The 13,305-nt window shown below is 34.5% G+C and overlaps 1 protein-coding gene and 1 pseudogene across 1 annotated transcript in view; both read right to left on the bottom strand.

The window, feature by feature from the left end:
- The window catches only part of TMPRSS11F (transmembrane serine protease 11F), a 148,762-nt gene extending 145,812 nt beyond the window's left edge, over positions 1–2,950 (bottom strand). Inside the window, exon 1 of the mRNA XM_037831434.1 lies at positions 2,864–2,950. Within this exon, the coding sequence (XP_037687362.1) occupies positions 2,864–2,950 (87 nt within the window). The remainder of the gene's footprint in view (positions 1–2,863) is intronic.
- A 1,703-nt stretch (positions 2,951–4,653) lies between these two features.
- LOC119528646 lies at positions 4,654–5,382 on the bottom strand (annotated as a pseudogene).
- Positions 5,383–13,305: the final 7,923 nt, after the last annotated feature.

The following is a 13,305-nucleotide window of genomic DNA, read 5'->3' on the forward strand; positions in this document are numbered from 1 at the left end:
TTTAAAAATCCATAGAAAGTATCTAAAGAGCCAAAGGAACTTTTGAAAAAGTTCTTTTTACTAGTTTATTAAGAAGGGTTTCACTCTGTCAGGTGTTTTATTGTTCATTTGCCAAACCTTAGCCTGGTAAATATTGTTGAAAGACACCACCCTTTCTATAGACCATCATTAGACAATATATTTGAATGTATATATATCTTAATTTTTAAAAATACGTAAGTGTGTGCTCTTCCAGTACAGGTCTCATAAGAAAGTTGATGTATACCACAAATGAACAAGTAGACCAGTATGAGCACACCCTACTTGTTCTACCAGTGTACCATTTCATTCAGCATACTGAGCTTCCAATGTGTTCAAAGCATGGTTTAACTCAGAACCTGGTAAAAATGGCATAGTGGAAACAGACATATTTATTTTAATACAAAACAGACTTTGATTAATGTTCTAACAGAAATCCAAATAATACACTATCAGGAAATGGGAGAAGGATAGATTAATTTTTACTAAAAAGGCTTTCTTAGGTGAAATGTTAGCTGAGGTTAGAAGGAAATTAGAATTTTGGCTGGCTTGTTGTGCTCCTAAAGCAGGAACCCATAGGTAAAATGGGAATGTAGATAAATTTCAATAAATGAAGACATTGAAAGTCAAGTTTATGGAGTTGAACTTTATGTTTCATGTACTAATACATCACCAAAGCTTTGAAACTAATTAGGAGAGCATTGGGAGTTAGGATTGGGGAGAGATGGTAGAGGAGAAGTTAAAGGTGACCTTGAATTTTCAAGTACAGTAATGTCATTAGGAACATGGTAAACATAGGAAGAGGAACACATATGTGGGTCAGAGGACAAAATTTTGTGAACAGGTTAAGTTTACAGGACCTTGAGTCAAGTAGGCAATTGGACATAAGAAATGGAGTTTAGGGGACCTAAACCTGACAGTTATTGCAACTTATCTTGCATTTGAGTTTGCTGTGTATTTATATTTTTTCTCTATTAGATCATGCGGTTCTTAGAGCAGAATCTATGACTTAATATATACATCTTGATCTTGGAACTTGTTACTGCACTTTGCAAGACTGTTTTTAAAAAGGAACGTAATCTATGTTTTTTCCTAGAACCATTTCTTATTGTTTCTAGATGTGTTGCCACCCTCATGAAAATTAAGTTTGCCGTCTGGGCTGCTAGCTGCCACGTTTCACTTGATGCCTGGCACAAGTGAGAATATGAACAAATTAACTTGGCTTATACTCTTTGTTTACCAGTAATGAAGATTAGAGGGGAAATTAACTTTGTCCATTGCCTTGCCTCCTAGAGGGACTATACTTTGTTCATTTATGAGGGTAGTCAGAAAAATTTTCAAGTTTGGTGTCTATGGGATTAATGTGAAACCTCACACGGGTTGTAGTGCCCTCTGCTGGGAGAAGTGATAGAATATAGGTATGCTCGGTAAAAGAGAAAAAAAAGCAGATTTCAGAGGTAATAACTAAAAGGCCTATTATTCATTTAAGCAAATATTTATACATGTGTGTATTTGTATATTTATAAACAACAATAATTCAAAAGAATGCATTTATTTAAATAACAAGCTATTTTGATAATTTAAAATGTAATTCATTTATAAAAATCAGATTAACACAAATTTCATTAATGTATCATTGGAAAGAGCAAGAATGTCTGTTATGAAATATCTAGAATGTATAAATATGCCCCATTTGCGCTTAAAGAAAAATGATTATGGTCTTTCAATTCTTTGTGGCCATGCAACCATATGATTTTCCAAGATTATTTGATTCAAAATTTCAGTCCTATTGTCAAATTGTCTATCAAGCTATTTGTCCCAGTTTAGGGTGGGGAAATACATTCAATATAGCCATGAATATCTCTTCTCAAAAGCCAATAACTTGTAATTTATAGAAAATCTATTTAAATTGGCCTTTTTTAACAAAGCTTAATTTTTTTCCTCTGGTTATAAAAGTAATATGTGTTCATTTTGGAAAATATAAGGCAACTATAGGAAATAAAAATTATTCATAATCTCATTAGAATAAATTCTGTTAAAATTTATCTATATTTTCTAGTATTTTTCTATGAATTTTTATATAGTAGAGACAAATTACGTGACTGTTTTCGTGTAACTTTCTTTTCTCTTAGCAATAAATATAACATATAATTTGTATAATTCTAAACACTTCTTTTCTCAGCATAGTACTTTTTTCTTTCTCCCTCTTCTGTCCCCTTAAAGAAAAACCTCAGCCTTCAATGTCACCTTTGGATATTATACCATAAAGAATCTCTCACTTATTGGAACCCTCAGGCTCTGCTTGTACTCCTTTTCTATGTGAAAATGTCCCATGAAGCTGCCTACTAGTCATCATTCTATTTGATTAACAGTAGACTGTTTATTCTATGCAAACTTTTTGTGCTTTGCAGCAGTAGAATTAGTGCCATGGGTCTTTTAATGTACAAGACTGGGACAGAGAAATTTATGGCTTTCTGAATATCTATGTGCTCTCTCACATTTCTCAGCCCCCCTAGAGTTAGAAGATGCCATTTGAGGAGTTCTGGCTAAGGGGCTAGGAGTAGTAGAGGATATATATTTCAGTTCTATGAGTGCATCTATTACCAGTTTTCTCTTCCTCAGCCATGGAGATTGTGGAGGCCACATGTTGATACAGCAGAGCCATAAGATGGAAGCAGCTACCTTGGGGAGTCATGCTAAAGGCAATAGTCTTTCTGTGAGTGAGAAATAAATTTTGATGTGTTATGCTATGGAGATTTAGGTATGTGTTACTGCCACATAATCTAGTCTGTTCCAACTAATATATGATGTCATGTTCATAATGTGTTTCTTTTGCTTTGGATACCCTGTCCAAACTCTTCCAGCCCATCACCATGAAGTCTTTTCCAGATTCTTCCTGTTCATCGTATAGGACTCGTCTTCTAGGACTCATCTGTTAAACATTCCTCAATTGCCCTCACCTCCCCTATCTATGTTAGTTGTCTCTCTCATATGTTTGTGTAGCACCACAAGTATAGAGAAGATTATTATTTATAGACTGATTGGATTACTTTGTGGATATTGATTAGGTAAATTTCTCTCTGAAACAATTAGCATAGATCATTGGCTTCCAAAGTGCGGTCTGCAGACCCCTGAGGGTCCGTGAGACCTTTCCAGGAAGTCTGTGAAATCAAACTGATGGTGCAAATGCAATGGTGGCTAAAGCTTATGGCACTGTCATGAATCAAGGTAGTATCGCCAAATAGTACCAGGAGTTGTATTCTTCACTGCTACACAGTCTCAGGGGGGGTGGCAGGGACAGTGACTAATTTCATTTAAGAATTACCTGAATAAAGCATTAAAAATTATAAATTGTATTAAACTTTTGACTCTTGAATACATGCCTTTATAATATTCTGACTGACAAAATGAGAAGTATGCATAAGCACTTTTGCTGCATACTGAATTACAATAGCTGTCTTCAGTAAAAGCACTTATGTAAATGTATGATTTGCAAGTTGGACCCATCACTTTTTTCAAGGGAGAGAATTTTATTTTGTAAGAATGACTGACAGACAAACTGTGGTCATTGAGAATCATGTATTTGGGAGAAACTTTCTTGAAAATGAATGAAGTGAGCTGGTTACAAAGAAAACAATTGACAGTATTTGTTGCTAATGATAAAATTTGACATTTGATATGAAAATTGGAATTTGGGGAGATTTATATATATCCCTGTGATTTTCATGGTCTCCTAATACTTAAAGATTTTAATGATGGGATCAGTGCTGATATTAATGAATGTGGTTTTTTTAATATTGTATAACGAAAGGGATCAACATTTTGAGCATTTGCATAACTCCACAAACCAGCATTTTTAAAATGACAAATTTAATGCTGTTACAAATGCATGCATCCATTCAAAATACAAGACATACAAATGGCTTTTAATAATAACAGAGTATGGAAAGTTCATTGGTATGACTAGAGTCCACATTGTAAGAAACTACTACTTGTTGAGTGTTCAGTGTTTTTTTGTTTTTTTTTTTTTCATCCTTGGTTGGTGCAAGTTTATTAAATCAGCACAGTCAACTCCCTTTCAGAGTGAAAGAGAGGGTAAGAGCATGAATAAATTAACAACTGACTGGAGTTGAAAAGCTTTCTGTTAATGCATTAAATTTGCACTGGTTTTAAAAGCCTTGTGAACTGTTTAAAAATGGTATCCATTAACTATGCTTTAACAATTTTTTTTACATATGACAAATGTCCATCTTCACAATACTTTCATGTATTAAATTTTGTATAAATCTTGAGAAAATCTGTATTCCTCAAAATAAACTGTATAAAAGATTTATAGTCCTAGTCACTTCTTTTTCTTAAGTTTTTGTTTCATGCCTTGCTGAAAAGGCAACAGATCCCTTCTATGTGCCACCCACTACTTACAAATGAAACTGGCTTGACCATCTCTTGCATCATCAAAGGTCTACTCTCTATTTGCAGTTATCATGCAAGATTTGCCCACTATAGGATTGCTCCATAGTCCCTTTTCTACCCACACAGGATTACAAGGACCAAATTTCCTTATTTACTTTTTCATCAGTGAAAATGCTTAAAGAAGATGTAATGTCCGATCTTATTTGTTACTCTTAGAAAATCTTATTTTTGACTGGACTCAGACTTAGAGGTAGAAGTTCTCAGTGAGGGCAGCCTCTGTCTCTTGGCAATCTGTTCCTGACATTTTTCTTTGGCCTCCTTTCTTCTCTTGGCCAAAGATTTAGCATATTCTGCGGCCTCTTCGTTATTTTTCTTAGTATGCTGTTTCTTCAATGCAATATGCTGCAGAATATGTGGAGTATAAGGCACTGAATCTTCGGCACTTTGGTCCTGGGTTTCTTACCTTTTTTGTTCAGGGGCTTTCTCACAACATACTGGCGGGCATCATCTTCTCTACATTGAAAAGTTTGCACATTCTGTTAGCTCTTTTGGGCCCAAGGCAACAAGTCACAGTAGTATTAGTCAGTCCAGGAATATCCTTCTCTCCTTTTTTCACAATAACCAGGTTGTGAATACTCAGATTGGCATCCACAATGCAACACTGAACAGATTTGCACTTTCTTTTTCCAGTTCTCCTAAGTCTATAATAGCAATGCCCCTTAGCAAGAGGCAGACACGGCCATGGGTCAAGACATCCTGTTTCATGGGAGAACCTTGTTTGTCATTTCCACCACTGATTTGGACAATGTAACCCTTCCACTCTTCTCCCAGAGCGTCAGCAGCAACTTCTGTGGCCATATGCCTCTCATAAAATGTACGAAGTTTGCGTTCATAGTCCACTTCAATGAGCTTTTGGCAGCCAGTGGCTGGGAAGGAGATCTTCAGCTTCATGCTGAGGCAGCTGACTGCCTCCAAGGTGCCATGAAAAAGCTCAGTAAATTTTTAAAAGAGAATGTTTACAAATATCTGAAAATGCTATTATTATTCTCTTGGAGAGAATGTGGAGAAATTGGAACACTTATTCATTACTGGTGGGAATGTAAAATGGTACAGCTGCTGTACCATTTGGAGATTTGACGGTTTGTTGGAAAGTTAAGTATAGAGTTGCCTTACGATCTGGCTACTTGGGACATACCCAGAAGATCTGAAAGCAGGGATGTGAGCACACATTTGCACTCTAATGTTCATAGTGGCATTATTCACAATTGGAAACAACCCAAGTGTCCATCAACAGATGGATGGATAAACAAAATCTGGTATATCCATATGATGGACTATTATTCAGCAGCAAGAAGGAATGAAGTCCTGGAGCATGTAACAACATGACGAACTTTGAGAACGTTAAGCTAAGTGAAATAAGTCAGACACAAAAGGACAGATATTGTATGATTTCACTGCTATGAACTAATTATAATATGTCTACTCAGATGTAAAATATAGGTTTGCAGGATATAGAATGAAGCTAAAGAATGGGGAGCAGTTGCTTAATATGTGCAGAATGTTTAACTAGGTTGAAATTAAATGTTGGGAAATGGACAGAGTTGACAGCACGTTATTGTGAGAAAAATTAACACTGCTGAATGGTGTATGAATGTGGTGGAAGGGGGATGTTTAGAGTCATGTATGTCACCAGAAGGAAAGTTGGAGGTTAAAACATGGGAATGTATAACACGGTGAATCTTGCGGTGGACTAAGACTGTGATTAACTGTAAAAATATAAGAAATGTTGACATGTTCTTTCATGAACTATAACAAATGTTTGTCACTATTACAAGGAGTTATTAATAGAGGGATATGGGAAAAATGTGCCTATTGCAAACTATGGACTAGAGTTAGCAGTAATATATTAAAAATAATAATTAAAAATAAAATAAAATAAACTTACATGCTGGACTTTTTTACCAACTTGACTCCAGTAAGCTAACAGCTAAAATTATATCCATGCAAATCAATGAAGGCTTTTTTCCCCATCTGGGAATTCAGATCAATCAGAAAAGACTTAAATATGCCAGTAATTTGTGTTCCCTCAACAAAACTGTACAAATACAAAAAAATTCTTTGATAAACTAGAGCAGATGTATGACACTGTTAATAATAGAGGGGTGTATAGGAAAAAATATACCTATTACAAACTAGGGACTATAGTTAACAGTAATATTTTCATACTCTTTAGTCAACAGTACATATGTACTATACCAAAACTATGAGTCAATAATAGGGCTTAATAGGGGATATGGGAGGATTTGGGTTTCCTTTTTAATTTTCATTTCTTTTCTGGAGTAATAAAAATGTTCTTAAATTGGTAATTGGGATTTATGTACAACTATGTAATGATACTGTAGGCCAGTGATGATACACTTGGATGGTTTGTATATATAGCTCAATAAAATTGCGTTAAAAAAAGAGACTCTTCTGTTTTTCAACTGCATACCTATATAAGACCAGATTTTCTTTATATACTTCAACCAGTGCTACAGAATGAATAGGAATCTTCTATTAAGCCATGCATTAAAGACATTAAGAAAACTGTAAAACAATGACACTTTTCCCACTTTTTTTGAAACATAGTAATTTTCCATAGAAAATCTGTTATTTATATTAACATGCAATGACTTACTGTTGCTATTTTAAATGGTTTAAATATTTTAGCTATCTTTCAACTTTAATTTTTAGTATGGTAAATATCAATAGACACAGACTATATAAACAGAAGCTCTTTGGGGTTCTCAAAATTCCAAGAATGTAAAGGGATCCTAAAATCAAAAAGTTTGAGAACTACTTGCATAGATCATAGAGGATTGATGATATGGACTTGGCAAAGGAAGCACAGTGAGATGGCAGCGTGAGTGCAGATAGAGAGGGTCATAGCTATAATGAGCACCCTCAAGGCCACAGGCTTCATGCTGCTCGTTGATAATAGGTTTGTCAATCTCATTTCAAGATGAAAGACCAAAAAGCTGCCTCCAGAAATAATGGCAACACTCTCACTGTTCCGGGTTCCCCGGATGCAGGAGAGTGTCCCCCAAAATAGCCTGATTGACCCTCCCTACTCTCACCTTCCCTGTGCCAGAACACAGCTGCCCTTCGCTCCCAGGCTGCTACCCAAGCCAGAAATACTAGAGCTATTGAAGGACCCTCAACCAGTTTCATCAACAGGGCAGACAAGATAAAAGATGTTTAGCTGTTGGAAAACATAAGAGACTATTTAATGCCATAAAAAGTCAATTATCTTTTTGAAACTATGAGACAACAGCCTGAACAGGCTCATTTACAACAGAAATTACATAGCTTCATGTCCTTCTCATGTAGGAGAACTGGGAAAGGGAAAGCAAAGGGAAAAAAAAAAAAAAAGAATGTAAACCCAGCATAACCTGGACAATAAGGGGGGGGGGCTCGTATTCATACTCACAAACACTTTCTGCAAAGCACATTGAGGGCTCAAGTCCCCTTCTTTCTCTGAAGAGTCACATTTTCTAAGAGGAACACATACCAAAATTCAGGTTTTATTTTTCATTGTTATTATCTGTTTTTGTTTTGACAAGATGCAACACCCTTTGAGAAAAGGAGTGAGCCTTTATCATTGGAAGAAAAGCTTCAAAGGATATCATAGAATCATAAAGGAGCAAACAGACAAATCCAGCAACTAGATTAGCAGGTCTGAAGAGGCATGTGAAATGTCTCGTGACTGAGAATTAGTGATTAAAGAAAAAGTAAGCAGCTAAAACTGAAAAGACCAGAGTCCAAAAAAAAGTTCCAATAGAAAAGGAACTGTATCTAGATGTTGGTTTTGTAGGACAATCAGTTACAGAACCTTCCATGACAATCTGAGGATACTATCAAAGGCCTGGTGAATATATAAAGCCAAAGGAAGGGCAAGGAGCAAAAATAAAACAGCTACAAAAGGGAAAATCAAGTTCACAATAATCCAACAACACATCACCATGCTGTAGGAGATACAGTCTTCTCAGGACTTAGAAAAATGCGTTATGAAGATTGACTGGACATTAGGTTTCTAGATTTGACAGACACTGAGCTATGTGATATTTGATTCTGCTGATACAAACCAAATAAATATCTCAAGCAACTTTTTCAAGTGATAATTTTTCCCTCTACTTAACCTCGAGATTTTAAAACAGAACTTTAATGTGTGTAATATGTAATCTATACAACTGTAAAACACATATTGAAAGCCTGCCCTTTGTTATGCATTGTGTACATACATGTTATTACTTAATTAATTTATATGAAGTAGTTAAGATACATCTCAAATCAAAATAGTGCCACATTTTGCACTACTCAATATAATTCTTGATATATATCAAGAATTATATTATCAGGAAGCAAATTTAAAATTTTCATTTTATGAATTTTCATCTTATGAATAAAGGAACCAAATTAGCAAGACTTCTTTTTAAAACTACCAGAGTACATAATTAAGCAGAATAGATTTTAATTTATAACTTTTTAATGATATGCTCTATCATTTAAAAATATCCATGGAATTATCTGTTTCTTTTGAATACTATATAAGTGTACATAATTTCCAATTGGCAGTATTTACTTTATTTTATTTGTGGTTTTATGAAATATCATGCAGAAAGTCCAGAGTTCCCTGCTTCACAGACACAGTTTTCCCTGTTATTAACACTTTGCATTCATGTGGTAACTTTGTTACAATTGATGAAACAATATTATAATTATACTATTAACTGTAGTCCATAGTTTATATTATGGTTCACTATATATGTTGTACCATAGTTTTTTTTTTTAAGTTTTATTTGGTAACACATACGTTTTTAACCACATTCAAATATATAATTCAGCAGTGTTAATTATATTCACAATGTGGTGCTACTATCACCAACATCAATTATCAAAATGTTCCATCACTGCTAACAGAAACTCTGCACCAATTAAGCATTAACTGGCCATTCTCTACCCCTGTCCTGCCCTTGGTAACCTGTGTTCCAGTTTCTGATTCTAAGAATTTGCCTATTTGAATTATTTCATGTCAGTGAAATCATGCAATATTTGTCCTTTTGTGTCTCGCTTATTTCACTTAACATGATGTCTTCAAGATTCATTCATGTTGTCATATGTATCAGAACTTCATTTCTTTCTGGGACTAAATAATATTCCAATGTGGTATATATATATATATATATATATATATATATATATATATATATATATATATATATATATATACCGCATTTTGTTTATCCATTCATCTGTTCATAGACACTTGTTGCTTCCATCTTTTAGTCATTGTGAACAGTGACACAATGCACATCAGTGTGAAAGTATCTGTTTAAAATCCCTACTTTGAATTCTTTGGATATATACCCAAAGGTGGTATTCCGGCTGATACAGCAATTCTATTCCTAAATTTCTGAGAAACTGTCATAGTTATTTGATTCTTTTAGCTGCTATTGTAAATGGAATTTTTTTCTTGATTTCCTCTTTTCTCATTACTAAAGTATTTAAATACTACTGGTTTTTGTGTGTTGAGCTCGTTTACTAGCTCTAGAAACTTTGTTGTGGATTTTTTCAGATTTTTCTATGTATAAACTTATGTCATCTGTAAATAATAAAGTTTTACTTCTTCCTTTTCAATTTGGATGCCTTTATTTCTTTCCCTTGCCTTATTGTTCTAGTACAATGTTGGATTGTCTTCCAGTACAATGTTGGATAACAGTGGTGACAGTGGGCATCCTTGTTTTATTCCTGATCTTAGAGGGAAAGCTTTCAGTCTTCCACTGTTAAATAGGATGTTAGCTGATGGTTTTTCACTTATGCCTTTTATCATGTTAAAGAGGTTTCATCCTATTCTTAATGTTTTAAGTGTTTTTATCAAGAAGTTGTGCCAGGTTTTGTCAGATACCTTTTCTGCATCAATTGAGATGATCATGTTTTATTTCCTTTGTTCTGTAAATGTGGTGTATAACATTTATTGATTTTCTTATGTTGAACTACCCTTCCACGTCATGGATAAATCCCACTTGAACATGGTGTATAATCCTTTTAACGTGCTTTTGGGTTCAGGTTGCTAGTACTTTATGGGGATTTTTGCATCTATATTCTTAGGAAATATTGATCTATAATTTTCTTATCTTGTGGTACCTTTATCTGGCTTTGGTAGGAGGGTGATGTTGGTCTGATATGCTTGGGGAGTGTTTCCTCCTCTTCATTTTTGGAAGACTTTGTGAAGGTGGTAATTCTTCAGAATGTGTGGTAAAATTCACTTGTGAAGCCATCTGGTCTTGGGTTGTTCTTTGTGGGAGGTTTTTGATTACTGATTGAAACTTAATTGTTATTGGTATGTTGAGATTTTCTATTTCTTCTTGAATCAGTATAGGTAGCTTGTTTGTTTCTAGGAATTTGTCCATTTCATCTGTTATCTTTTTTTTTTTTTTGCATATATTTGTTCATTGTGTCCTCTTTTATTTCTTTTTATTTCTGTAGGGTCAGTAGTAATAACCCTCCTTTCTTCTGATTTTAGTTATTTGTGTTCTTTCTTTTTCTTTGTTAGTCTAGCTAAAGTTTTGTTGCTTTTATTGTTATTTTTTAAGGACCAATTTTGGTTTCATAGATCTTCTCTTTTCCAATTCTTTATTTCATTTATTTCTGCTCTAATCTTTGTTATTTCCTTCCTCCTGCTTGCCTTCTTTCTTCAAGTCAAACCAAACAGTATTTCATTTTAATAAATAGTCAATAAAATAATTTTTATATGTAAAACATTTGTTTATGCATTGCTAACCCTCATCACAGCTTGCCATTGATGAAGTTATATTCAGTAAACTACAGAATTCAGTATACATTACACTTTAAAGTTTTAAGAATTCACCAATTAGGTTCCATAAAGTTCTTTTCATTTTGAGTGAAAAAGTGTTTAAGGTGCACAAACATTTATTTTTAATAAATTGAATTTCTATAAAAATGAAATTTATTATTTCACATCAATAAAACATCTGGTCCTTATGGACAGGTAGAAGCCAAAAAGATTCTAACGCCAAGACAGATTTCTGGCATGGATTCACATGGAACAGTCCAACTATTGGAAGATATTTGGATCCTTTACTCTTTTTGGAACAAATAAACAAACAAAAGCAATGCAAACGAAGAAACCACAGAAATGTGAATTGCAAACATCTCTGGGCGAAGTTACTTCTCTTTGGTGCCTGTGGCTGACTAAGAGGCAGAGTGGCATAGGATGGGTATTGTTCTGCTTTCTTGGGCAAGGTTGTCAACCTCTTTGTGTCTTAGTTTCTTCATTTGTAAAGTTGGGATAACAATGCTATTTACTTTATAGGACAGACATAAGGATTAATTGGGATAATATATGTAAAATTATTAGAATTGTGTATAACACATGGTAAGAACTTAATCAATGTGTATTATTATTATTCATTTATGATGATTATGATCATGCTGATGATGATGACGAATGCAATATTTGTTGTTGATTATGACCAAATGGTTTAAATAGCAAGGTAATGAATAACTGGAATTTAATATGCTGAGACATATTTGAGGGTTTTTGCTCTTTAAACATTTTAAGAAACTGGTATTACATATAATAGAAAAGAATTTTAAAAGGCACTTTAAAGCAACTTTATGAAACTGGGACAACTACATTATATGGTTGCATCTGACATATACTTATTCCAGAGTCTTTGATAAATGGAAAATGGTCTATCAGTAGAATGAGTAAAAGATTTTTTCTTATATATCCAATTTTGGTAATTGAAGCTTAAGTAAAATTTAAATACTGTATAAGGACTCTTGTAAAGACTCTAGGTAAATTATCAGTGAATGCTTATAAAAAAAAATACTCTTCAAGAGTAAATACCTTCCAAGAACATTCGAGTTTGAAATCATTTAGCTTGTGGAGATGCTGTGGTTCATAAAATAAGACCCTAATCTTTTTTCCATAAACAGTGGGGCCAATAACATAGCCAGTAGTGAATGTTTCTCCACTTCAAAAGAGCCACCTGCAGGCAAAATACATCTGGCAGTCTGCCGACCTGTATCTCGTTTGGACAGAACCTCCCCTTATTCCCACCTTTACAGCCTCTGAAACCCCTCAACTTCCTCCCCAGCACCGTCTTCTCTGCCACCATCCACTTTCTGGACTGGCCAATACCATTTTTTCATGGTTTGCTCCTTTTTGCCTCCAACCATGAGCTCTCAGATATGCCAGAATGTTTCCATTAACGTGGAAGCCAGCATCAGCCACCTGGTCAAATCTGCAGCCACAGGCCTCCCTCATCCACTTCTCTTTGGGTCTCTATTTCTACGGCGACTATGTAGCCCTGGAAGTTCAAGTGGGCCACATGAGTTGACCAAGAAGAAGTGCATGGGTGCACAGTATCTCTTGAAAATGCAAAATCAGCCAAAGTCTGAGAGATTTCAATTGGAGTCGAGAGGTGATTCTGGAGGTTACTCTTATGTGTTATATAGATATCTCTTTTTAGTTTTTAGTGTATTAGAATAGCTGGAAGGAAATACCTGAAACTGTCAAACTGCAACCCAGTAGCCTTGATTCTTGAAGACAATTCTATAACTATATAGCTTACACGGTGTGACTATGTGATTGTGAAAACTTTGGGCTCATACTGCCTTTATCCAGTGTATGGACAGATGAGTAGAAAAATGACAACAAATAAATTAATAGGTGGAGGATGGGGGGATGGGATTTTTGGGGTGTTCGTTTTTACTTTTATTTTTATTCTTATTTATAGTTTTTGGAGTAATGCAAATGTTCAAAAATTGTGATAATGCACAATCATAAGATGGTATGTGAACAACTGA

This window comes from Choloepus didactylus, chromosome 3 (genome assembly GCF_015220235.1).
Source record: "Choloepus didactylus isolate mChoDid1 chromosome 3, mChoDid1.pri, whole genome shotgun sequence".
NCBI lineage: Eukaryota > Metazoa > Chordata > Mammalia > Pilosa > Megalonychidae > Choloepus > Choloepus didactylus.